The sequence below is a fragment of the Varroa jacobsoni genome, unplaced genomic scaffold (genome assembly GCF_002532875.2).
Source record: "Varroa jacobsoni isolate VJ856 unplaced genomic scaffold, vjacob_1.0 scaffold_1199, whole genome shotgun sequence".
In the NCBI taxonomy this organism is placed as follows: domain Eukaryota; kingdom Metazoa; phylum Arthropoda; class Arachnida; order Mesostigmata; family Varroidae; genus Varroa; species Varroa jacobsoni.
Window position 1 is genome coordinate 120722 of NW_019214101.1, and position 22962 is coordinate 143683.

A 22962-nucleotide genomic window follows, 5' to 3' on the forward strand; every position below is an offset into this window, starting at 1 on the left:
GTAAGCAGCAACGAGGCTGGCTATAGCAATTCCGTCATGTCTGTTGACGAGGACCTTAACAACAGCCGCACGAGCACAAGCCACGTGCATGAAGCGTGGCCACATCTCGTTCCGTCAATCGATGCAGCTACACCGGCATGGCCGTATACGACCCTGTAGGCAAAGCAACAGTTTTCGTGCCACCGCGTTAAGGAGCAGCGATAATTTCAGCGCAGGCTCCAGCCGCGGCGCGAGGGCAATGAAAACCAACATTGAGTAGTAAAATTTACTTTTCGTCTCAACGTGATCATTCTAAGTAGCTCTTACATTGAACACGTTGACCTAAATGAATGTCGTCCGTGGGGCGTTGAGCACCCCATCTTCCAGGGACGAGAAACGCCCAAATCAGTGCGATTAGACAATGTGTAGGGTGTCGGAAATATTGAATACCTCGATTTCAGTCGAGCGGCACTGAATCTGTAGCTGGGGTGTTCTGGAAATATGATTGATCCTGCTATTTGTCGGCCCATTTGGTTAGTTGTTTCCATATTAATTAGACCATTATAACATAGCTGTCACATTTGGGAATGAGCTTTGCTTACACAAAAACAAAATTAGCAGAAATTATAGTATCTGAGGGGTATGAAGGCATGAAATTTAAATTTGACTATAACGGTTACGGTATACAGTAATGAAAAATTGAGAAAACTTGCTACGGTCAAAAACGTAATGGATACTGAAAGAATAACATCGTTATGTCATACGAGTATAGAAAACTAAATGAACTACTAAGATTTTCCACGTTTGAAAAGCACATAACAGAACAAAATGCTGGGAGACGCCCAGAATATATCTAATGAAGTTTGATGATCAGCACTTCGAGTCCAGTAGAACAGCTTAGGCAAAGGTAACGACTCGGACGTGGCATCGTAAATCCTTTCTTTTCTAATAAAAGCACATACAAATCATCGCGGTTATTGCCTCTGGTGTTTAACAAATGGTTTAGTCACCCTTTATGTTAGATCGAGAAGATATCGATGTATCGCTTCGTATATAAAAGACAAAACTTCGTTAAAGTTTTAATGAGTCACTAATCTTCTTTCAGGTTTTCAGTTAGTGTTAAATCCATATTGTCTTAAAAATTGTCTTATTTTTGGTGGCGTTGTCCCTGAATTTGAAAATTGTCAATCTTTATTTGCAAGTGTCAGGTTCGCGCTTGTACTTTCCCTGCACTTCCACATTTCTGCGTGACTTACTTTAGCAACAGGAGGGTTCTTCCAGTACAAACGTGTAATGTTGCTTTTAAGTTATTTCAATATAATGGAAGTTAGTTACCCTATTCAAACGTTTGAGCTACGACAAACAGGATCCATTCGGCTAGGCGTCCCAAGTGGATGCATAGAAATTACCCTAAGCGAAGAATGTTTGTGGTGACGTGTGAAGAGCCTTTGCACGATACTACGATCGATCAAGAATTACGTTCAACGTAAATTTGGTGCACGATTAATTGATATTAAGGAGCAGGAATTAAGGCCGTCGCATCTGTTCAGTATAACTTACTAACAAGATGTTTAGGTAAGCACGCGCACTGTGATCCGTTAACCCAATTCATCGATGAACTCTGGTTGTCCTAGATACTCACTTGGTTTGGTTGAAATACCATTTTAATGGCGCCGAAGTTATGTCCAAGCTCAAGTAACACCCTTCGATCTGATAGGGCGGCAAATATTTTCCAAGTCTACAAGTCGTTCTATTAGTATTGCTCTAATTTATTATAGACATCGTGTAAAGGAGACAGTAAGTTTGTAAGCACAGTTTGTACAGCTACAAATTGGGAAGCGCTATGACAAGCATTTGTGGACGCAGACGAAAGAAGGGTCACAAATAAAGAGATTTTACTGGTCATTGAATCGATCATCAATTTAGGAACTATCGTTTGCTCGATATTCAACAAATTTTAGATAGATTTTAGTACTTTGGATAGTATTTTTAAAAGAGTTTGGGTAACTCTTTACGTACAAGAGGTACCACTTCATTTGGGCCGCACGTGGAGCTTAGCCCCACCCACAAATTCTCAATACTCAATACCCAATATTATACTTCACTTTAAACCAAGCCGAGCACTGATATAACTACAAGTAATTAGTTTACTACATCCTGGAGATACGTATTCCACAACAGAGAAGTCGCAGCATATTTCCTGTTCTTCGGCTGTAGAAATCCTCAAGTTTCTGCCTTCGCGCACTCCAATTCTGCTGTACCCGTTCATAGAATATCCACTTGCGTTATCCTCTTGCACTCAATTAGTACGCCTCTGAATCAACGTTAATTCAGGTCTACAAGACCTGTAGAGCTTTATAAGTACACATTCAATTACGTAGATCACAGTTCCGCTATCAAGACGTGAACCGCTTAGAAACGCCGGTATCCATGGCGCTAGCCAGCAACAGGGACGACGATGGCAGCTCCGTGTTTTCCGCAGGAGGAAGCAACCAGGATAGAATTAGCAACGGGGGCGGCAGTGGTGGCTGGGGCATGATTCACATGCTTGGCCACGGTCAAGTATGTAGACATTACAGGAATCGTAGCGACATTAGCGTCGGGGGCAACGCCACCGCGTCCGAGATTATAGGCGGAGGCGGCAATATGTACTCCAACCACGGCAAGAGTAACAACAGCGAATTTCTGTATTAGTAATAATATCTTCACTAAATAATGATTGCGTTATGTATGATTTACTGTTTCTTATCTGCGAGCAATAGTGTATAACATTCGGAGTCTATGATTTACTAATGAAGCTTGAGAAAGTCAACAGAAAAGATACATACTGCAAACATCTTGATTGGATTGTCGATTGTAGCTGATGGTAGACAACTAATACTGAACTTTTCGGTATCCAGCGTCGAAGTTTTATAGAAGATCGTCGCTGGTGAGGATGGTACCTATCAATGAGGCTATTCTTCTGGTTAGCTATGCATGGCATAATATCATACGCGCTGGGTAGCCGAATCGAATCCAAAATGCTAGATTTCATCGCTATTTACAGAAAATGTATATACCCGATTCTATCTTCCTGCAAGAAAAGCTATTGATGACTGCCGCGTTTATTGATCAAAAAAAAAAAAAAAAAAAAAAAAGAATTCATTTGTGCAGACGGCGCATTCTCGATCCGGTAATCGTTTGCACGAACACGCCTATCTGTTAAGCTCATCATCTGCAAACCAGACTGAATAATATGGTCTCTTTCTGCATAAAAAATATAGTTTTCGTTATTCGGTAAGATAAAAGACAGAATTTGTAAACGTTGAAACCTATAGGTAACGTTAGCTAAATGATGAGTAATATATTGATTCACTCGTCGAACTACTGGCATGAGCAGAACAACCAGGGCTGTTTCTGTCACGGTTCAGTGGTAACATGATGATTTACTAGACTTAAAAACAAGTTAATTCGTTCAAAATAGACAACGAGCGTCAACGTACCTCGTTTTGCACTCGGGTCTAGTCTCCTGAAGCAATACGAGACGGCAGTGAAACTTATTAGCGTATAATTTATGGCAACCCATAGAGGTAGGGAAGTGAGTTGGGGGTAAGACAATTTCAGCTTCTCTACTGATAACAAACCTAGATTATAATCTTCACTCTTCTTATTGCACTTTTCGAGTATGTGATGTGAGCTTTTATTACTAAGTTCAGTTCAATGCAGTTGTAGGTTATATGTTATGTCTACATACGATTACTCCGGTTGCGAAATGTAGTGACCAACTTAAGTCTACTTAGATATATACATTAAGCGCCACCCAGGTCCTGGTAGCAATGAGGACAATCAAAAAGTTACTGTGCCGTTGGGTTTCCCAGAGTCAGCACAAGCTGCATATTGATGTAGTCCTTTATTGGCTACTAGTTGCGATGCTCATTGTACTTAATAAGTTAAGTTAATTAAAAATCTGCCGGGGGTTCAGCGCGCCTATGAGGTTTCATGGACTACTCTTTTTTAATGGGAATATAGGCGTCTATAGATCAAATCACGAGGTGGAACCACGATACCATGCAGATTGCAGAGGATTAATGCTAAATAGACATAGCACAGCAGTCAATATCTGATGAACACCTTCCTTTACCCTTATAACAAATAAAACACAATGAAAATTTGTAAATTTATTAGATTACCCTACCTTTTTTTAATTTTTACACGCTTTTGCAAATAGCAATACAAAGTTTACAGTAAGAAAATATTACAGCGACAACGCGATAAATAGATGTACCTGCTGTAGCGGTATCGTTGTGAGAACAATTTGTGAATTGATGTGGACTAAACCTTATTTCAGATATGGTGTCAAGATAATAGGAAAGAGCTTCCCCATTTGACTTCAGAGTTATAACAAAAATTTCCGATTGGTCACTCAGAGTCTTATACAAGCTGAACTTATATGAGGCAAGCTGCTAGATTTAATCAGGCGAAGCTTGGAGATAGACAGTCCTTGTAAGCAATGTAGGGTCATCGTCTCAGGAATGACGCTTAAGGTATGTAAGCTAGTATCCGAAGCTGTGAGGCAATATAACATACATAAACATAAGATCCCGTGAAAATTTCGTGTGTTACCTCGTAAGCTAGAGTCTGGTTCGTTATTGGAATTAACCAGACGAGTCACGCCACCAACGGAGAGCAGCCATGCACGACTATCCGCAATATCAAAAAAGAACTCTTAATCTGTCGATTTTTCTAGTGTCGAGACCCGGTAAGTTTTCCTGTTAAATTAGCGATCGAGATGAACGACTTCTGGAAGCTGACCAGGGTAAACTCGGGGCATCTAGCCATAACGTCCAGAACAGCTACAACGAATGGTATAAAGAAGTAGAAAGAAATGTATCAAAGCGGCCTTTATCTAGAGAACCTATAATGCTGAGGATTATATACGTAAAAAAAAGCAAGCACTTCTAAAAAATGTACATTGCTATGCTAGATTGCTATATTATGCTTTAGGTAGTTAGAATTATCCATTGGAACGGTGCGACTTTTGACGTTATTATACGTGGATAACTTTGAAATAGTATCGTTGTTCTTGGGTCTTTGAAGTGAACTTTGGGGCTTCATAGAACCAGTTGAAATTAACTTGTGACGAAACTTCGCGTTTAAGATATAACGAATTACAAAAGTAATCGATCGTCCAGGCTGTTTTAGATACTTTGAATACTTAAGTAGACAGAGATTTATTAAAAATGAAAACATTCTGATATAACATCTTTTGAATAAACAATCACTATATACTGAAAATCTACTATAAAACATTGAAATCGGTAAGGGTACTTGTTTGACGAAATTCAGAGGTAAAAGAGCTTTTACAATGTAAAAGACGTGTCTGTTTAGGTGCAAATTTTAGTAATCCTTTAACAGGATGTGATGACCCCTAAACATTGAGCAAAAGTATTAGCCGCTCATTTGTCATCCAGAGTCATACGACTTTTTTCAAACGGTCGATTGGTTTATTTTTAGTATAAAAGTGCCTGAACTTCGGCCATTCTTTGGTTTCCTAAATTTGCTTATAATTCTGATACATGCTAACTGAGCTACGATAGTTCTTCACGAAACAGCATATGGCATGAAGCTCGTGCACTGCTAGTGATTTATGCTTTGTTAAGGTACTTGTTGAAATTTTTATAGCTGGCAACAATACAAACCTTTCATCCTGCACCGCCAAATTTCAAAGTAGCCGATTTTTTCACTGCAAACTTCCAAGATTGGCGTAATTTATCATAGCTGAATTGCTGTTTGAGTGACCAGCGGTCCTATAATTTTCATTACAGTAACGCTGAGTAGATAATTTGGTTGGTGACTATAAACAGATATTTTTACCGGCTCGATTTCTAGTTACAAAACTGTATTATATAGTAGTTGTCGATTGAAACATGCGCTTGCCCTTATAATAACCTACCGTCTGCTTTATAACAGAAATGAATCTGCCTGAACGATCAGTGCCGCCGTGAAGTATTGGTATTAAGAGCTTTAGTCCTGTGTAAAAAACCATGCATATGTTAGTGCTATTGTCACATTTCGTGCCTGCCATGATATCAGCAATGGACAGACCCTTTTTGTTTAGCTTTACAAAAATTAACTCTGTATACACAGAATAACCTAACGGTATGCTGCACTCGATTCATACATCCAATAAGGAGTACACCTAGAACTTTCGATTTCCATGCCACTAAAGTTATTGCTTCGTTTCATTTATTTATACAAATCACAGGTTCTTTCTTGGCCAGATCTGAAACTAAAAATGGTCTCACAGATCACTTTGCTCTAGTCGAGTCCACCAGTGCTTAATAATGGCCGCAAGGAGGTACAGGAGCTTTCGATTCAGGTGTTGGGTCTAAATGCGTTTAGTAATGGCCGTATCCATGACCGTAGGCGGCAATAGGTGCGGGGATGCCAGCTCCGTGGTATCCGTAAGCGGGAGCAGCGGCGACCTTGGCAACCGGAGCGGCAATAGCGACGGGGGCAGGAGCCACGTGTTTGGTTACGGTCGAATACGAAGAAACGACAGGGGCAACGGCGACCTTAGCTAGGGGGGCAGCAATGGCGGCGCTACCATATCCAACTCCGTAGGCGGGAGCAACTATACCGGCGTGGCCATACCCGACTCCGAGGGCGGGGGCAGCATGGCCGTATCCAAGACCATAGGCGGGGGCGGCAACAACTCCAGCATGGGCTCCAGCCACAGCGAGGGCGATAACTGCGAGCGTCTGTATACCAGCAAACAACAACGTCAAAAGGAATCGGCACAGAAAACGATCATATAGTAAATGAAGCGTATCATTCCATTTAAGAAAAACCTTTTGAATATCGGTTGATAATGCAAAGACTTATCACACGTACGCCGAACATGATGATGAATCGAAGACGTAGTCTGCAAGTTGACTAATTTTGAACTTTTACGACGGATATTTATACGGTTCTCTTGTTCTCAGTGGTCGGATGGGCGCTACTGTTGCCGGATGCCGCACATCATATCCTCTCCCACTGAACGCTTACTAAACTGACACAGAATATTTAGCTATGCCAAAACTAACCAGTCACTGACCATCGCCGCTAAAAGTAGGGTAAGCCAAAAGCTAAGCTATAAATTTTTAATCGTTCTACAAATTGGATTCATAATAAATCCGGTCGATGCATCTTTGAGGGCTTAATTCATCGCATACTTATCATACGTATATGGATAAATTTGGTTTAATAAGATATGCTTCTTGATTTGTACCTATCCCGAAATATAGTAAATCACATTCTGTTCCATTTCCGAAAGCCACCAATTGAACGGCCAAGATGTCATATTACGCTTGGCAGACCTCGCACAGAAGCTTCTCTCATTTATTTAGTCCAAAAAGAGCTACACACTTTATAGATTAGACATAAATTCACGTATCGCAATTTTAATTGTGATATCTTCGTCGACTGTACGGACGTAAAGAAGTGAGTTTGTAAAAATCTTCCCTCCCTCGATATAACTTCGGCGGTTTCTAAGCGTGCAGGCCTTAACCCGTTTCAAAGGTAAACTACTTTCAATCACCGGCGCTAATGGCAAAGTGGCTTTGGGAATAAGTATTCGAGGGCGTTTTTCATTTACGACGATTCGATCTTCAAAATCTAGACGGTACTCATTCCCAACTTGTCGAAGCAATACAATCAAATCTGCAAAGAGTCGACTGCCCGGGACACAGATGTAGTCTTGCCGCGTTACTCAAATACGCAGACATAATTAGCAGGGTTCATTATTTATAAGGAAAATAAGGTGCGTCTAAGGTCGCACCTTTTCTGAACGCTTATTCAGTATCACGGCTTAACATCTGAAACGAATAAAAATTGTCCAAAAAGGATGCCTATTGCGGTTACTGCGGTAAAAAAAAAAAAAAAAAAAAAAAAAAAAAAAACTCTTCTACAAGTAAAACTTTGGACACAAAATATAATTCGTACAAATAATTATTCTTAAAAATGATCATAATAACCCTATGTGGCCAGCTTAGCAGGTTAAAAAGGGCTATCTTGTTCTAGACAAGACTAAAGGTCACCTTCGACCTACAGAATCTAAATGTTCTAGCTGCGATCTATACGTTCAAATGTGAGGTTTTGAATGCTGCTACGGACAGACAAAAAGCGAATACAATGAATTGTATCTGCCTCGAGTGCCTGGATCAGCATTTTGAATTGACGCCATCTTTCCTGTCACTCTAGGAAGTGCTTAAAGAATACTATACGAATGAGGCTAGCACGTATGAAACTTTGGTAACTGTGCACTTAATTAATTAACAAAATTTCGATAAACGACACCGCGAAGTTATGTTGCGCTTTGTCGTATCAATTTTCGTTAACCAAATCTCAGAATCTTTGTATAATACGACTCATAATTGCTGGACACTTCACGCCTTGGATCAGAAAAAAAAAAGCTTCAAACCCGCTGAAATTTCCATCGGTCCATGATTGCTATGTTTGACATAAAGTGAGGGGATTCAACTATGCCAGCGACCTTTGACAAAAACCAAATGGAGTATTTCCGCTTACCGTTTCATTTACTTACTACTACTGTGAATTCTTTATAAGTGAAAAGTTCAACATATGCTTTTTAAATTTACATTTATTTGTACACGACTATCGCAATGATTATCTGACCGTACAGCAATCGGCTCGTTTAATAGACCTTGCCATAGCCAAGCCCGTATCCGCTGCCGTAGACAGCAACTGGGGCGGCGACGGCAGCTCCATGGTATCCGTAGGCGGGGGCAGCCAAAACGGGAGCAGCGGCTACCTTAGCAACGGGGGCGGCAACAGCAACAGGGGCATGAGCGACATGCTTGGTCACGGTTGAGTACGAAGACACGACAGGGGCAGCGGCGACCTTGGCCACAGGGGTAGCAATGGCGGCATGGCCGTATCCGAGGCCGTAGGCGGGGGCAGCTACAGCGGCGTGGCCGTACCCGACTCCATAGACGGGAGCGGTGATAGCAGCGCCACTGTATCCAAGGCCATAGGCGGGAGCGGCGATGCCTCCAGCGTAAGCTCCAGCTACGGCGAGTGTGACGACGGCGAGCTTCTATAACGTCAGGCAAAAAAAAATATGCATTTACAGGAGTTTCAACCCATGGTAAGGATAACTCACATTAGAGACAACAAGCAAATACAATAAAACGAGGCCATCATACTTATAGGACACAACTTTCAAATGGGTCTATTGTCCGCTGTCAGTTTATCACCGATTAGTGTACTTACAGCAAACATGTTGAATGTTTTAGAATTTGTTGCAACTGATTCTGAATGTTAGCTGAACAGCTTTTATACTTTAACTTTGCACTGGCAAGGGCTGCCATCTTCTTACCGCCGCCCCAAAGTAATGGACGACGTCATACGTTACTGAACCGGATGGGTGACTATCAGTTACAGAAGATTCTAGCGACCCAACACAGACTGGCATAGCCTGGACGGTGTTATAGCTAATAGACGAAACGTCGTGGAAACTTTGAAAGATATATTCGTTCGGCAAATTCATACTATCATACGGCATCTCATTAAATGTCAAAGCATAGAGAAGTTTGTTAAGCACTAGCAGAACTCCAACCTTTCCCAAGATATGTACTTGATTCATATGTCCGATCTGAAATCTGAGTCTGCGCCACCATACCCATTATCTTGCGCATTTGTCTAGCAGACCGACGAGTGTTGAAGTAACACACGCATTTTACATGCGGATATAAAGTTCTCACACGTCTATTATCGACTCGAATGTCTGAACTCGATCGCCCTTGTCAGAAGTCGACGTTAGCTGATAGTAGATCTCGAGAGAGGATAAAATCATCTCACGCTACGAATTCACGTCACGATGACGTCCCTCAACGGTGGTCACAGTTCGTATGTATGCAAGCGTATGGTTGCAAACACCCTTACTCTTAATATGGCTTTATCGTTTCACTATCAAAATCCTCTGATGAACTCTTCTCTAGTTCAATTTTGTTCAATGATCCATTAATTATATAATAAAATAGTGTTGACCCAGCAAAGAAAACGCTTTTTAGCGGTAATCCAATGTGTCGACCTGGGGTGTCAGGTTGGCAAAAGGCCAAATAGGCTATTCATATTTTTCCAAGGAATAATATGATGGAGTAGAAAAATAAGTATAGTAATGAACAATAAAACAATATTTAAATTTGTTAATTGACGGAAGATTGAATCTTAAGAAATACCATTATACGTGCTTACGTTCGTTTAACGTACAAAACAGTTACGGTCAACAATAGTACTAGAATATGGGTCTTCCAAAACTGCCAATAGATATACGTGTATTACAGAGTGGAAACTTCGATAGAATGTTTATTCTTTCTGTCAAGGTTGCCTCTTGAAATTTATATGAACACAATGAAAAGTACCAAAAAAAAACATGGCTTCCTCTGAAAGTGGGAATTAGTAACCTAACGAAACCATTTTGAAAGCAGTTATATGTCAAGATTGCGGCAGCTAAGACGTACGTTTTGCTATTTGCTTACGTTCGAATACACCTAAATGGATGGTACGTTAAAACTGAATTTGGTAACGTCTTTTTATTGTATTTGTATATTTTGACGTATACGTAGCCAGATGCTACTGAATCTACGGAAGATATCCTTTTTGACAAATTCATTGAGTTTGAAGATTGTTCTTCAATAGTTATTTTTCGTAGACGTGAACTCGTGTATCACTGAACTACACGTTCTCACAGTTATCCTTAACAGAATCTCTGGTTTGTTCAAATACCATTCCGAGCAGCACATTTTTAAGTGAGAGCATTATCTAGCCAATAATAAGCTCTAGAGAAATTTGCCTTTCTGCTACTTCGTTTTCTGTTAGGTTATCTACTAGATGTCTTATTAAATGGTTCGAAGCTATTTAACGGATGAAAGGCATGAATATCTTTTAAACCGTATAGGTAGAATGATTATATTAAGGCCAGCCGTTTAAAAGCTTTTTGATGGCCACGTACTTGTGATTTACATTACCATACTTAATCTCATTATCGATGGCTTGCTTCAATGAAAAGTTGTTACACTCCGCCAGTTGTTGCGTGTTCCAACATATGGAAGTAGTCAAATTCATACGGAACTTCCTCACCTGTCCGGCTTCATTTCGAGCCCGATCCTTCCTTAATGGGTGGCATACACTAACTTAAGTTACTTATCTAATAACAGTGTGGTTGTTTCGCTTCGAAAAATCTTTATAGGATTCTTTAATTCATGAGGAACTCATTTTTGTTTTTCAGCTTGTCTTCATTGAGATGTGATACCACATGTTTTGATGAACCTTATACTGAGTCGCCAGTGAGCGCATCAACCGTATTCGGTTTCGTTAAAGCTTCCGTTACTATAAAAACTTACTTGACCGTTTAACGCCCTAAGATATATAGTCACCTCTTTTAATGCCTTATAGCTCCCGATTTTCGTTGTTGAAATTATGGCGCTAGCATCAGACCGTTCTTTCATTAACGGCCTCCTTTATTGATCAATCTTTTTACCAACCTTCGGTAAATGCATGCCACTAGCGCCCTCATCTTCGATAAATAAAATATCGATCTTCAGCCACAAATCATATCGTCGCCCCTAAATTTATTATTATTTGATTATATTCGATCAGCTTAGAAGCATAGATAACGAAGCCCCTGATATAAATCTAGTCTATAAGCCCCTGATAAAAATATAGTCTATTAGTAACGTGTAGTTTTCAGTTATTCATCGTTCTTTATCCGTCAATGGCTCTAGATGATCTAGCGTAAATTGTTCTATTTTTCTTTCAGATCCATCTACTATATTACTCGCGTGATTTGTGTCAACACAAATGTTTTTATTGCATTTGTTTACAAAATTACAGTTAGCTTCTCAACGACCGGCTTAGTAGTGTCCGTGGCTTTGATGAGCGACCTTAACCACGGGGGCAGCAAAGTGAGCTCCATATGTTCTGTAAACAGGGGCAGCCAGGACAGACGTAGGGACGTTGGCAATGGGGGCGGCAAGGGTAGCTCCGTGATATCCGTAGCCAGCGGCATGGCTATAAACGGGAGCGGCAAGGACAGGGGCAGCAGCTGCTTTCGTAATAGGGGCGGCGGCAACGGCAGCTTCTTGGTGTCCGTAGGCGGCCGATTGGCCGTAGATGGGAGCCGCAAGAACTGGGTTGTCAGCGATCTTGGCAACAGGGGCATGAGCCACGTGCTTGCTTACGGTCGAGTACGAGGAAACGACTGGAGCATGCGCGACCTTAGCCACAGGCGTGGCAAGAGTGGCCAGGCCGTATCCGTGTACGTAGGCGGCCATGGGAGCTCCGTAAGTGTGACCGTCTGCAGGAGCAGCCGGAGTATCACTGTGAGCGGCAGCGCTGGTGGCAGCGGGATCATACCCAAAAGCGTAAGGGGGAGCGGCAATAGATCCCGAGGCGGTTTTCTCTAAATCCACAATAAAACGTCTAGTCTTAAAAAAGCAAATTGTTATTAATCCGTTTAAAGTTAGTCGTTGCCAGTTATTACGGTCGAGATTCACTGATTTTCCAAATCGTATTCCGCTTTCGCACTTCCTCGTACGACATGTTGTTTCAATTGAAGTCTTGTCGTACTAGTTCAGTTGAAATAAGAACATATCATTCGTTGAATCACGATCAGGCTGCCCGCAATGGCGTACGCGTATAACCATAGAATGGACTCATGCATAGAAATTATGCACGTTGCATGCTGAGTGTGGAGCCGTGCGTTACATACAGCGAACATATCTGTTTGATTCTTGCTTGTATTGCTTTATGTCAAAGAGACGAACTGGTATTGATATTTGCTGTTAGATAGATTTTTATACAACGAAAACTCGAAGCTCATGAACCGTTGCCCGATAATGGTTCAGGGGCACAGTCAATTCGGGCGGGCAATCGATACACGAAACGTAGTGACAGCTTAATCCGATCAGCAGAACACATACGATTATATCGTTCGGCGCGCATCACCAACGATGTGTACTGGACGGCTAACGGGATGATGGCATCAATGCGAAAGCAGGAGAGACCGTCATCCGACAAGACGAAGTGCAAAAAATAGATTCGGTGGTATTACGCCTGTCCGTGCTACTTCATTCATTCTATTCAAGTAGTGAACTAATTTAAGTGCCATATTCTGATATGACAAATTTAATAAGCTTCATACCAAGAAGTTCTTCGAATGCTTGACACTGACACACTACGATAGTTTGGAACCATTTTTAGTCGAGGTGGTCGGATCGCACTATAATGGGTGATATGTTTAGTATTAAGTTAATCCTGAAACTCTACACGAACCGTAGCAGTGATCTATTTAAAAATACGTTACGAGCTATAAGTTTCTCAAAGCGTGAAGCACCACGCTAGATCGAAACCCCCTTCTGTGCTGCTAGCAAACTTAGAACTATGGCCGCTGGCATATGAGCGGTTTATATGTATATTTTCAAATATATCACTATATATACGGCCGAATCTTAATCAGAGATTAGTTCCTGCATCATCGATTGCTGCACAAAGATGTGTATCTCCTTGGACGGTACACCACTATTTGTAGAGGATTCAAAAAGCAGATTCAAGTTTTTCATCACTCCTGCATATTCGAAATTTCTCAGTGCATAGACAGAGAGGTAGTAGTAGTAGTAGTAGTAGTAATTGATTCTGACTTTTAAAATACGGGCAGCAAATAAAGGGCAGGACAAATGCATGGGCTTTATCCCATCATATGTGGGATAGTTGGTTTTCATTGGGTACGGATGACGTGTATCTGCACGAGATACGCTATGATTTAAGTACGAAGCAGCGTTATGCATCGGATTGGACACCAATCAGGCATACCGATTTTAAAATTAAATTTCCTTAGCTCATACATTTCATCAATACGATTGTATTTTTATAAACGCTATAACTATTCTCAGAATATAATATATAGTATAATTAAATAAACTATAATATAGAATCGTGTAGGCAACGTTTTCAAACTAGGCCAAAACATTTGCTTCTCAGAAGACCAAGAGGGGTTACTTCATTGACCAGTAATTCACTAACTGTAATAATGAAGTAATTTATCGAACATATCTACTAATTGTATACTACGCCATGGGACTTTCAGGAGTTGTCCTACTTTTATTTAGCTTCAAACCTTATTGTGTCTTCCGGTGTCTTTGTAATTATAATTAGCTACATATACCTCTGAAATAACTATTATCTATCTAGTTCATCGGGAAAACGATACAATTTAGAGAGCGACAAAGGTGATATGGGCGTAAATTGTGAGCGAACTCATGCCTCATTTCCTGATGAAATAAAGTTTGCTCTATTTACATATATATGTATGTATATATATATATATATAACCTTCTTCTTAAGTTGTCCTTCTTAAAACTTAACACTAAGTTTGATCGTTGCCTATAAGGAAGGGGTCTTAATCAATTCGGTAGATCTTTTGATTTCAAATAAGACTTATACCTTTTCTTATATAGAACTTAAAGCTTTTCCAACTTGATTAAGACCTTAACTGATCTTCGTTACCGACATGTAGGCACAGTCTATGATAGCGTGCAGTAGTTCCTGTTATACTTAATAAAAATCAACAATAATGTATATCGAAAATGTTTACCGACCTTATTTAACTTATTCTTATTTTGTGAAGATGTTTTTTTTATTTCACCATTCAGTGATACTAGAACCTCTGCTTGTTTTCCGAAAAGTTATTAACATATTTTGAAATATTTAACCATGTCTTAAATGCTCGAGGTTTTTTAAATATCGTACGTTTCCTTTCGATTTAAAAAACTTTAAACAACTTTTTTTTTTTCAATTTCAATGAAGTAAGTTTAGCGCTATAAGAGTTATAGTTCTCTATATAATCAAATATAAAAAGGATTATAAGGTTATGGCGAGAGTTCTACTGTGGTAATACTCCTTCTTAATGAAAATTGTAAGGGGATCTATTCGAGGTTCTAAGATCGGTGCCAGCTGTAGCAAATCTCATGTTTTCAGCACATGTTTTTCATGTTATTATAGCCTTCTAAAACTTAACGATTTCAAGATAAATTAAAAAAAAAATATTTTTTTTATTCATCCTATATGTTTAGCTATATATTCATCTTGTATATTTACCCTGTATTTTTAGCTGATAATAACAAGAGCTTTCGTAACGTTATTGATATATAACATTATTACCGAAACACGTATGTGATTCATTTAATCTTATTGTTTGACGTTTGGATAGAGAAGTAAAGTAATCCAGTATTGACCCATTTTTTGGTAGTTTCCCATTTTTTCTGTTTAATTAATTTTAATCTACATTTTTTAAGAAGCTCTAACCTATCAGCTAGATGCTTGCGATATTAGTTCAGATACTTAGCTGTTAGTTATATAGCCGTAGAGGCAAACGACCGTTCTGTCGTTTTATTAGGGGTCCTCTTTTTTTTACCTTGATTTAATAAACCATATTTTTCCTGTGTGAACATCACTTTGAAAACTATTTATTTAGTGTTCAACTATTACAATGGAGTGAATGACTCAGTGCCTCACCTGTCAAAGTTAGAAACGAATTCTCCCGCATCCCCTTCATTTTTTTTAGGGTTATTAATTTAGAACATGTAATTTCAGCTACTTCGGCACAAATGGAGTTGGCTGGTCATTGAAATTATGGTTATTTTATCCCTCAGACATAAATAAAAAATATCTTTAAATAGTCTCAAAACAGCATTGTACCATACCTTCGGCGAAGATCATGTTCTTTGTTCCCTTTGTGTTGAGAAGGCGTTCAAAGTTTCTAGAAAAATACAACGACGTGTTTTTGCCTCCATGTCAATATCGTGCTGTTGTTTTTCTACAAGTACCCGACCTGTTTCGAGTAAGGCTTTATTATATTTTAAAGAATCGACTATTTTGATGATAATTTTGATAGGCGTCTTACCTAGAGTGCTTAATTATTATTGTTAGTTTTATTCAGAAATTTATTTATGTGCGCAGTAGGTGCTCCGTTAAAGAGGTGCTTCTTACGCCACCAAAGTTCCGTAAATTAAAGATCTCCGTGTCTACTAAACTGGAAGCCACAAATCAACGTAAAAATATCGTTCTTACATATATCATTTTATAAAGTTAAATTATGGAAAACTTGAGCATAAATTGAGTTTTCCTCTTAATTGCACCTATGCACAAATGTTTAGCTCTGCAACAAGCTGGCCAAGACGACTCCATTACTGAGGACGGTCCACCGACGAAACATGCTCCTATATATTCTACTTACTACTATTTTGTTAACAACAACAAATTTGTCATCGTTTGTTCGACAATAAGTATTTTTATTTCATTTTTTACAAATCTACAAATTGTATCACAGTCTGCCTTTAGATAACTGCTTAATAATGTCCGTATCCATGGCCGTAGGCGAGGGGAGCAGCATGAGCTATTTTAGCCACAGGGGGGGCAAGATGAGCTCCATAGGAGCTGTAAGCGGGGGCAGCCAAGACAGGCGCAGCATGGGCAACCTTGGCAATAGGGGCGGCTAGGGCAGCTCCGTGATACCCGTAAGTGGCATGGCCGTGGGCCGGAGCAGCAAAAACGGGGGCGGCAGCAACCTTGGCGACAGGAGCATGAGCTACGTGTTTGGTTATGGTCGAGTATGAGGAGATGACGGGAGCATGGGCGACCTTAGCCACGGGGGCGGCGAGGGCGGCATGGCCGTATCCGTGTCCGTAAGTGGCCGCGGGGGCAGCGAGAGCGTGACCATATGCAGGAGCAGCTAAAGCATGGCCATAAACTGGACCGGCAATGGCAGCGTGACCATAGCCAAGGTGAGTGGCGCGGGCTCCAGCGACAGCGAGGCCGACGAGAGCAATTTTCTACAAAAGGTATATTAAGGGAAACAAACAGGATAGAGAAAAATAGAATACATGTTATGATTTCGAAAAAAAAAACTCGATGGGCACATATAAATAGCAGTAGGTGAAATCAACAGCTAGTTGCCTTAATGGCAGAGCCTCTCAACAGGGTGGTCTGGAGCAGAACGAAAGTGATTTTACGCTCACTGGGTTAAACACTATCCTATATTACAAAATGGGTGTGGATACGGTGAGCGTTTGGCACATACAGCGAACATGTTGTAGACTAATTGTTATATTTAGCTGACTGCGAGACAAACTGATTCCGCCTTTACGATGACGAGCTTTTATACAACGATCCTTAATGGTTCCTTCAAATCCTTTCCCACGACCGTATACTGACACCGCCTAGGGCCCGATTGAGCTAAGTGGGTGGGTCATTGCCGCATTTACGTCGCCAGAAATTTTCATGCGATCTAACTGGAAGCTCAATTACATCGGAAGGTAAAAGCGGGTCTCTGACCATATAAAAATTTCCCCCAGTTGAAAGATTCAAGAAATACTGAGACTGATACTATAGAAGATGATGACACAGTATATACTTAGTTACAGTATTTAAGCCATATTAATGTGTATTCTTTTCGCATCGTGTATTCTTCTATTAGGCTGTTGTTGAGATTCGACATTATTAGCTTGTCTATCTTAAACCCCCGAGCTAGCTCTCATAGTGCTGGCCAAATCATCTATCGTGAGGCGTAGGAACGCCATTGTTATGGCCGATTTTGTACTTAAAAAAGGTACAATATTCGTCGATAGTTTCAATAATCTAGCCTATAACTAATACACAAAGTTTAACTTCAGTTAAGCTTTGTACTTGGAATTAATCTTGTACAATGCATCCATAGTAGAATGACTTACTAAATAAATGCAGAGACCACAAAGAGTAGCAACCATTCATAAAAAGATTCTAGACCCTTTGTCTGCCGAAATCTGGAGACTGCCAACTAGAAACAATTATAACGCGAACGCTTGTGTCGTAGATGTGACTGATTTTTAGGCATTGTAATTGATAATGTTGCTCTATGTTATGAATGTGATATAAGATCGCACGTGAGGCCTACGTACGTCTAAGGTACGGGAACAGCAAATCCTTAACATGCAAAAACTCCCGTAATCGTTACAAAACCAAGTGGTCAAGCTAGCATATTGAAAGCAGATTTACAGAGGGAACGGTAAACGCTTAGGTAGGATCGGTAGGCGATCTAAGTTTAAGTACATATGAAGTGGTTTTTATATTTTTAGCTCACTCTCTGTGGATATAAGAATGTCAATCTATTAAGAGATTATATCATGTTTTGTAAACCTATATTCAATATCTCTGTAACCGCTGCTTACTGTCCGCGGCGCGGTGAAATCCCTCCGTATCTACTGAAGCCTATTAAACTTGCATACTCCTTTAAAGCTTGACGAAACATTCTCATTTAATAAACAAACCAATATGGTCATACAATTAAATATAACTAGACATTTAGAGAAAATTAGTAAAGGGTTTCAATCGCAAAAAGGAAATGTACACTTACGTTATTATTAGTACACCGGTCGAAAAATTCTTGCTATTCACTACCTGTATAATAATGCCGGCCTCGATCTCAAGCCTAAAATTGCCGAGGCTTCGTGCAGCCTATAGTGGCGAAGAAGTTCCGCAGCAATGGTTAGCCTGCGAAAGGTTTTCACTTGTTTCCCAGTATCGACCGATCTAGCAGACCTTTCGCTTATATAATAAACTTTTGTTGTCGAATCGTGTAAACGTTCAAGTGAGCGTAATTGCTAGAAGGTCTTCCCGATTATGTCAACAACGCTACGTACCGTAAAAACACAGGGATTATTCGCCTATCGTTAACGGGCTTGTCAGTCTAACTGAAACATAGGACAACAACAACAACAACAAGAGTTACCTAAAGCTATCGTGTTCTTGGCCAACAAAATAAAAGCTATGCACCTATATAGGGTTAGAGTCGATAGTTTTGGGGGTAAGTTCTTTTGTGAAGCCAGAAATCTGATTTCTCTCCATTAAACGGGAAAAATGGCCTAAAAGTTCGTCGTGATTAGTCCTGAATAGGCATATCCGTAGGATACAGTACAGTGGCAAACATGTTAGTCAAACAAAGTTCAAATAATATGGAAAAACTACTAAGTCTCAAAGAATAATTAAATCAGGTAGGCATGGTAGCTATCAGTCCGGTGCTTTTCCCGCTACGGGCCGCAAAAATGTAATTTTTGCTTTTTCAATAAAATAGCGTTAGAATAGGATTCTTTATGTATCGATAAAGTTCTTCATATATTTGAAACATCTGACCACGAAACAGGCAACCATCGTACATGACGAAAAGGTTTCAATACTTAAAAATCGCCTTTTTGTAATTAGTTCTGTTGAAGCCAGTTATTCTATTGCAAGAAAGCTCAGAAGAACATTGTCAGTATTGCCATACGAACAGGCAGGCTATCAGAAACAGTCGTCGACGCTACGGTGATAAAAACCATTTACTTTGTGAATGCAATGCAGCACCGAGAAATAGGACAGCCAAATCGCATAAGAAGTAAACAAAAGGAAACCATATAGTTTGATATGGGTGCAGTATGTTTGGAAATCGAGCCTAAGCTAAGCTCGGCCCTATTGACACTGTCCTATCGTAAAAAACAACTATCGTTTCCCGCTAGGTAGCCAAAACAATGCAATTGTTTTTCGTTGTCGTCTTCTATTATTGATTAAATATGATTGGGGGCCGTTATAAACAACTAAATGTAACTATTTAATATGTAACAATTATAACAAGCATGTCTGTGCGGGTATGGCATCCTTCGTTATCGAGCCGTCGGCCTCGCTAGCTTTTTTTGCAGTACTTCTGCTGCTTCTTGTTCTGTTGTTATTATATTGCGTTGCAGGCGTCGCTGGATCCTGTCAACATTTGTCGATCAACGGCAGCCAGTTAATTACAGAACTCTTAACCACCATACGCAGTATATAGGTGATCAACAGCGTAAACCGGAGCCCACTATGGACACGCTCATGTGCATTCGACCTTCAGCCATCATCACAATCATTATATTATCATCATGAATATCGAAGCTTCAGTTGTATTCATCGCTTGTGTGACTTATCTTCGTCTCCTGATTATGAAGCTCTCTCTCACTCGCTCGCTGGCTGGCTGGCTGGCTGGCTCCGTGTATCACCGAGTCAATTTTCGGGTGGGGTAACAAAACGTGTGTGTTTCAGTGAGTGACGAAGACAACTTCTGTTTCTGTTCATGATCCGCTATGTTGCCTTCGCGCAAGCAACGACTGACGCTCTAGACAGGCTACTTATGAGGGCCGGCTGGGCTCGTCGACTTTTCTCGTCGTCATTTCTACCGCGACTGCACAGAATATAGTGCATTTCGTTCCATTGTGGCCATTACCTACATAATAATAATGATCTATCGCTACTACTCGCAGTTGTAGCAGTGACTATAGTATAAATCGAATGATTCGACCATCATCAGGTACCGGGTTGCGCATTGCCTCGCATCGTCACTTGAGCAGACCGCAACGACGACGACGGTAATGATGATGATTTTTACTGATGGTCGCAGTCCGATCCTCTGCAGGAGCTGTTTCGTGGACGGAGTGATCCGAGGGCGGAAGTTACCGGACGCCTTTGTTAAACCAACTGTGTGTACGATCGATACTGCTCCGTTGTTTGCTTCTGCTAATAATCCACTATTGCCAGCTAACTTTACCTTTGTGTTTGCTGACGACACTGCCACGACAAGAAGGTCGACCTGTTTTAGAATAAGCCAATTTTGCTGATGTCCGGAGTTGAGCAGACGGGCTATAATTCTGTGGCAGACTGAAACGGTCTACCTTTCCCTGGTTAGCGAGCGTGCTCGTAGGTATACGGCCGCATTTTTCTTTTTTTTTCCTTGATTGTTACCATAAATGGCCAACAGTTCCACTGCCAACACAGTCACACGCTACCAGCACCAGCATCTGCTTCGAATGCGTCGCTGTTTGGTGGGCCACAACCGGATGACCGTGAAGTCGTCAGCCAGGCATGACAATCTATTCATTGATCTATTCACTATTAGTGATGGCTTGACATATTGATAGTGGGTGCAGTTTGCGCCCTCGCTTATTAATGAGTACTTGGATCCGTTATCACTGCCGTGGACCTCTTGCTGCAACGCTGTCTTGCCATATAAAACATGAGTGCAGCACTCAAGTGGCTAACATTCGTTGAAAATATTTTGCTTGCTTTAATGCGGTATCTACTGTAAAAGTTTCAGAGGCGTCAATAGCGAAACAACTACAGATCAGACCAATGAACAAACAAATATACACACACCTATACAAGACGTCCAGATATATATAAATCTAGAGAGAAAAACTAGAAATACTATCACCTTTAAAAATGGCATTAGAGCCTCGCTCTGACATGCCTCGCGAACGATCCGGCATGGAAATAAAAGCCAAGGAAAGCGTGATCTATCAGATTTAAAATAGATTTAAATAGGCAAGCACTATCATAGGAGTCGAGATTCCGCTGTCAGAAAACTGCTGTAAATATTTTAACAAATTCTATTTAGTCACTGTTGCTGGTAGTCAAAAAAGTTCATAGGTCAATAACAGGAAATCCCAATAAAACAATGGGCGTACAAAACACTTCGTGTTATATGGATTATACGAGCCTTGTTGGATAGATAAGATTAGTGTGACAGATTTGCCCGGTGGTACAAGACAGCAACCAGCGTCATCAAACCTATCACGATTTCTTCTACGTCTGCGCCTCTATGTATCATCAGGCTCGTGGGAATTTGGATTTCTGCAGAGTCTATGAAACACATGAGCCAAATTATGAGATGTTTGCCTAGTCGGTTCATCCCTCTCCACCCGGCTGTTCCCCATCGAACTCGAAGTAAAAAAAAGTCCCTAGTAATTCCCCAAAGTTTCGCTCCTGGTTCATAAGGTTCGTTTTGAAGGTTTTCGTTGCTGTGAACTCAAAGCAACGACGTAGGTCTTCGGTTAGTTATGAGTCGGTTAGGAGACACGCGAAGCGATGTCGAATCATTATGTGTACTTCCATCGCTCTTTTGATTAAATAGGTTTTGACGCGATCTATTTATTCAAAATACTTTACTTTGAAATCTTCCTAAATGACGCATAATATGTACGTTGCGATCCAAGCTACCTCTAGCTTGAATAAGTAAACAGCGTTTGCGAGGAACAAGCGATGAGGCGCTTTGATGATCTATGCAGCCAACACCGTGTTCCTGCACCTTTCAATGATGAGGCCAAAGAAATTTTTGTATAGGCAAAAGGTAACTTAGTACAAGCGGTCGCCGTCCTGCCCCCTTTCTAACCTTCATCGCAAGATTTACGGCTAGTTCCCAATCTGTAATTGCCGCGTGGTGCCAAACTAGAACTTTCGTCACTTGGAACCTGTTAGACTCGTACGTCACCGAATCGTCCGCATAGAAGATGACTTCGACTGATCTATGCGGCCTCTTCATATGATCAGGGAGCTCCATTACCAAGATGAAGAAAAAGAGTAAGCACATATTACGCCCCTGAGCCACATTAGTTGTCTGTGTGAAAAGTCGGAGTTCAGCCACTCTGTCGTCGATTGTTATTCTAATTTCTTATAGCGGGAGGTTAAGCACATTTATAGGTCACCGATTTACACCTCTGTGACTGTAACCTTTTCTCTGTGCGCCAAGTCGAAGGTTATTTTAGAGTCGATAAACACCGCGTATAACATATTGCGTGGCGTGGTTAGGATTTCCGCCGTCAGGACTCTACATGCCGTTTCTGTGGAATATTCTGCCCATAACTCATGTTACTCCCTTGGGCTGGTGTGTACGTTTTTCAGGTAACTATTCAGTTTCTTAGTTAGTAAACCAAATAGCAGTTTAAAACAAGCCCTTCGCTATCCCGTCGTGATGACGACGCGGTCGGGTCGGCCTTTTCTTTTAGAAATCACTAACAGGAAAGCATCTCTTCACAAGGCTAGAATGTATCAGTATATAGACTCTTATTAAATAATGCCGTCTTATGATGAGCCAGAACAGCAGACTACCTGAACTGCTTATTGCGGATT

General features: G+C 40.7%; 3 protein-coding genes and 1 long non-coding RNA gene across 4 annotated transcripts; all 4 read right to left on the reverse strand.

Annotated features, from left to right (window-relative positions):
* Positions 1 to 1724: 1724 nt before the first annotated feature.
* LOC111267549 (uncharacterized) lies at positions 1725 to 3076 on the reverse strand. The gene is made up of 2 exons (XR_002684701.2): positions 2808 to 3076; positions 1725 to 2664 (listed from the first exon to the last, which is right to left on the reverse strand). It is a non-coding gene; the product is annotated as an uncharacterized LOC111267549 (long non-coding RNA).
* A 3088-nt stretch (positions 3077 to 6164) lies between these two features.
* On the reverse strand, positions 6165 to 6958 carry LOC147752519 (uncharacterized). Its single transcript, XM_086971360.1, has 2 exons — positions 6853 to 6958; positions 6165 to 6719 (listed from the first exon to the last, which is right to left on the reverse strand). Exons 1-2 carry the CDS (start codon positions 6859 to 6861, stop codon positions 6357 to 6359), a joined length of 372 nt encoding a protein of 123 aa, XP_086827486.1. The 5' UTR covers positions 6862 to 6958; the 3' UTR covers positions 6165 to 6356.
* A 1626-nt stretch (positions 6959 to 8584) lies between these two features.
* LOC111267534 (uncharacterized) lies at positions 8585 to 9342 on the reverse strand. The gene is made up of 2 exons (XM_022845811.2): positions 9235 to 9342; positions 8585 to 9058 (listed from the first exon to the last, which is right to left on the reverse strand). Exons 1-2 carry the CDS (start codon positions 9241 to 9243, stop codon positions 8657 to 8659), a joined length of 411 nt encoding a protein of 136 aa, XP_022701546.2. The 5' UTR covers positions 9244 to 9342; the 3' UTR covers positions 8585 to 8656.
* Positions 9343 to 16279: 6937 nt separating this feature from the next.
* On the reverse strand, positions 16280 to 17182 carry LOC111267546 (uncharacterized). Its single transcript, XM_022845824.2, has 2 exons — positions 17099 to 17182; positions 16280 to 16850 (listed from the first exon to the last, which is right to left on the reverse strand). The coding sequence occupies exons 1-2, from the start codon at positions 17105 to 17107 to the stop codon at positions 16368 to 16370; spliced, it is 492 nt and encodes a 163-aa protein (XP_022701559.1). The 5' UTR covers positions 17108 to 17182; the 3' UTR covers positions 16280 to 16367.
* Between the last annotated feature and the right edge of the window lie 5780 nt (positions 17183 to 22962).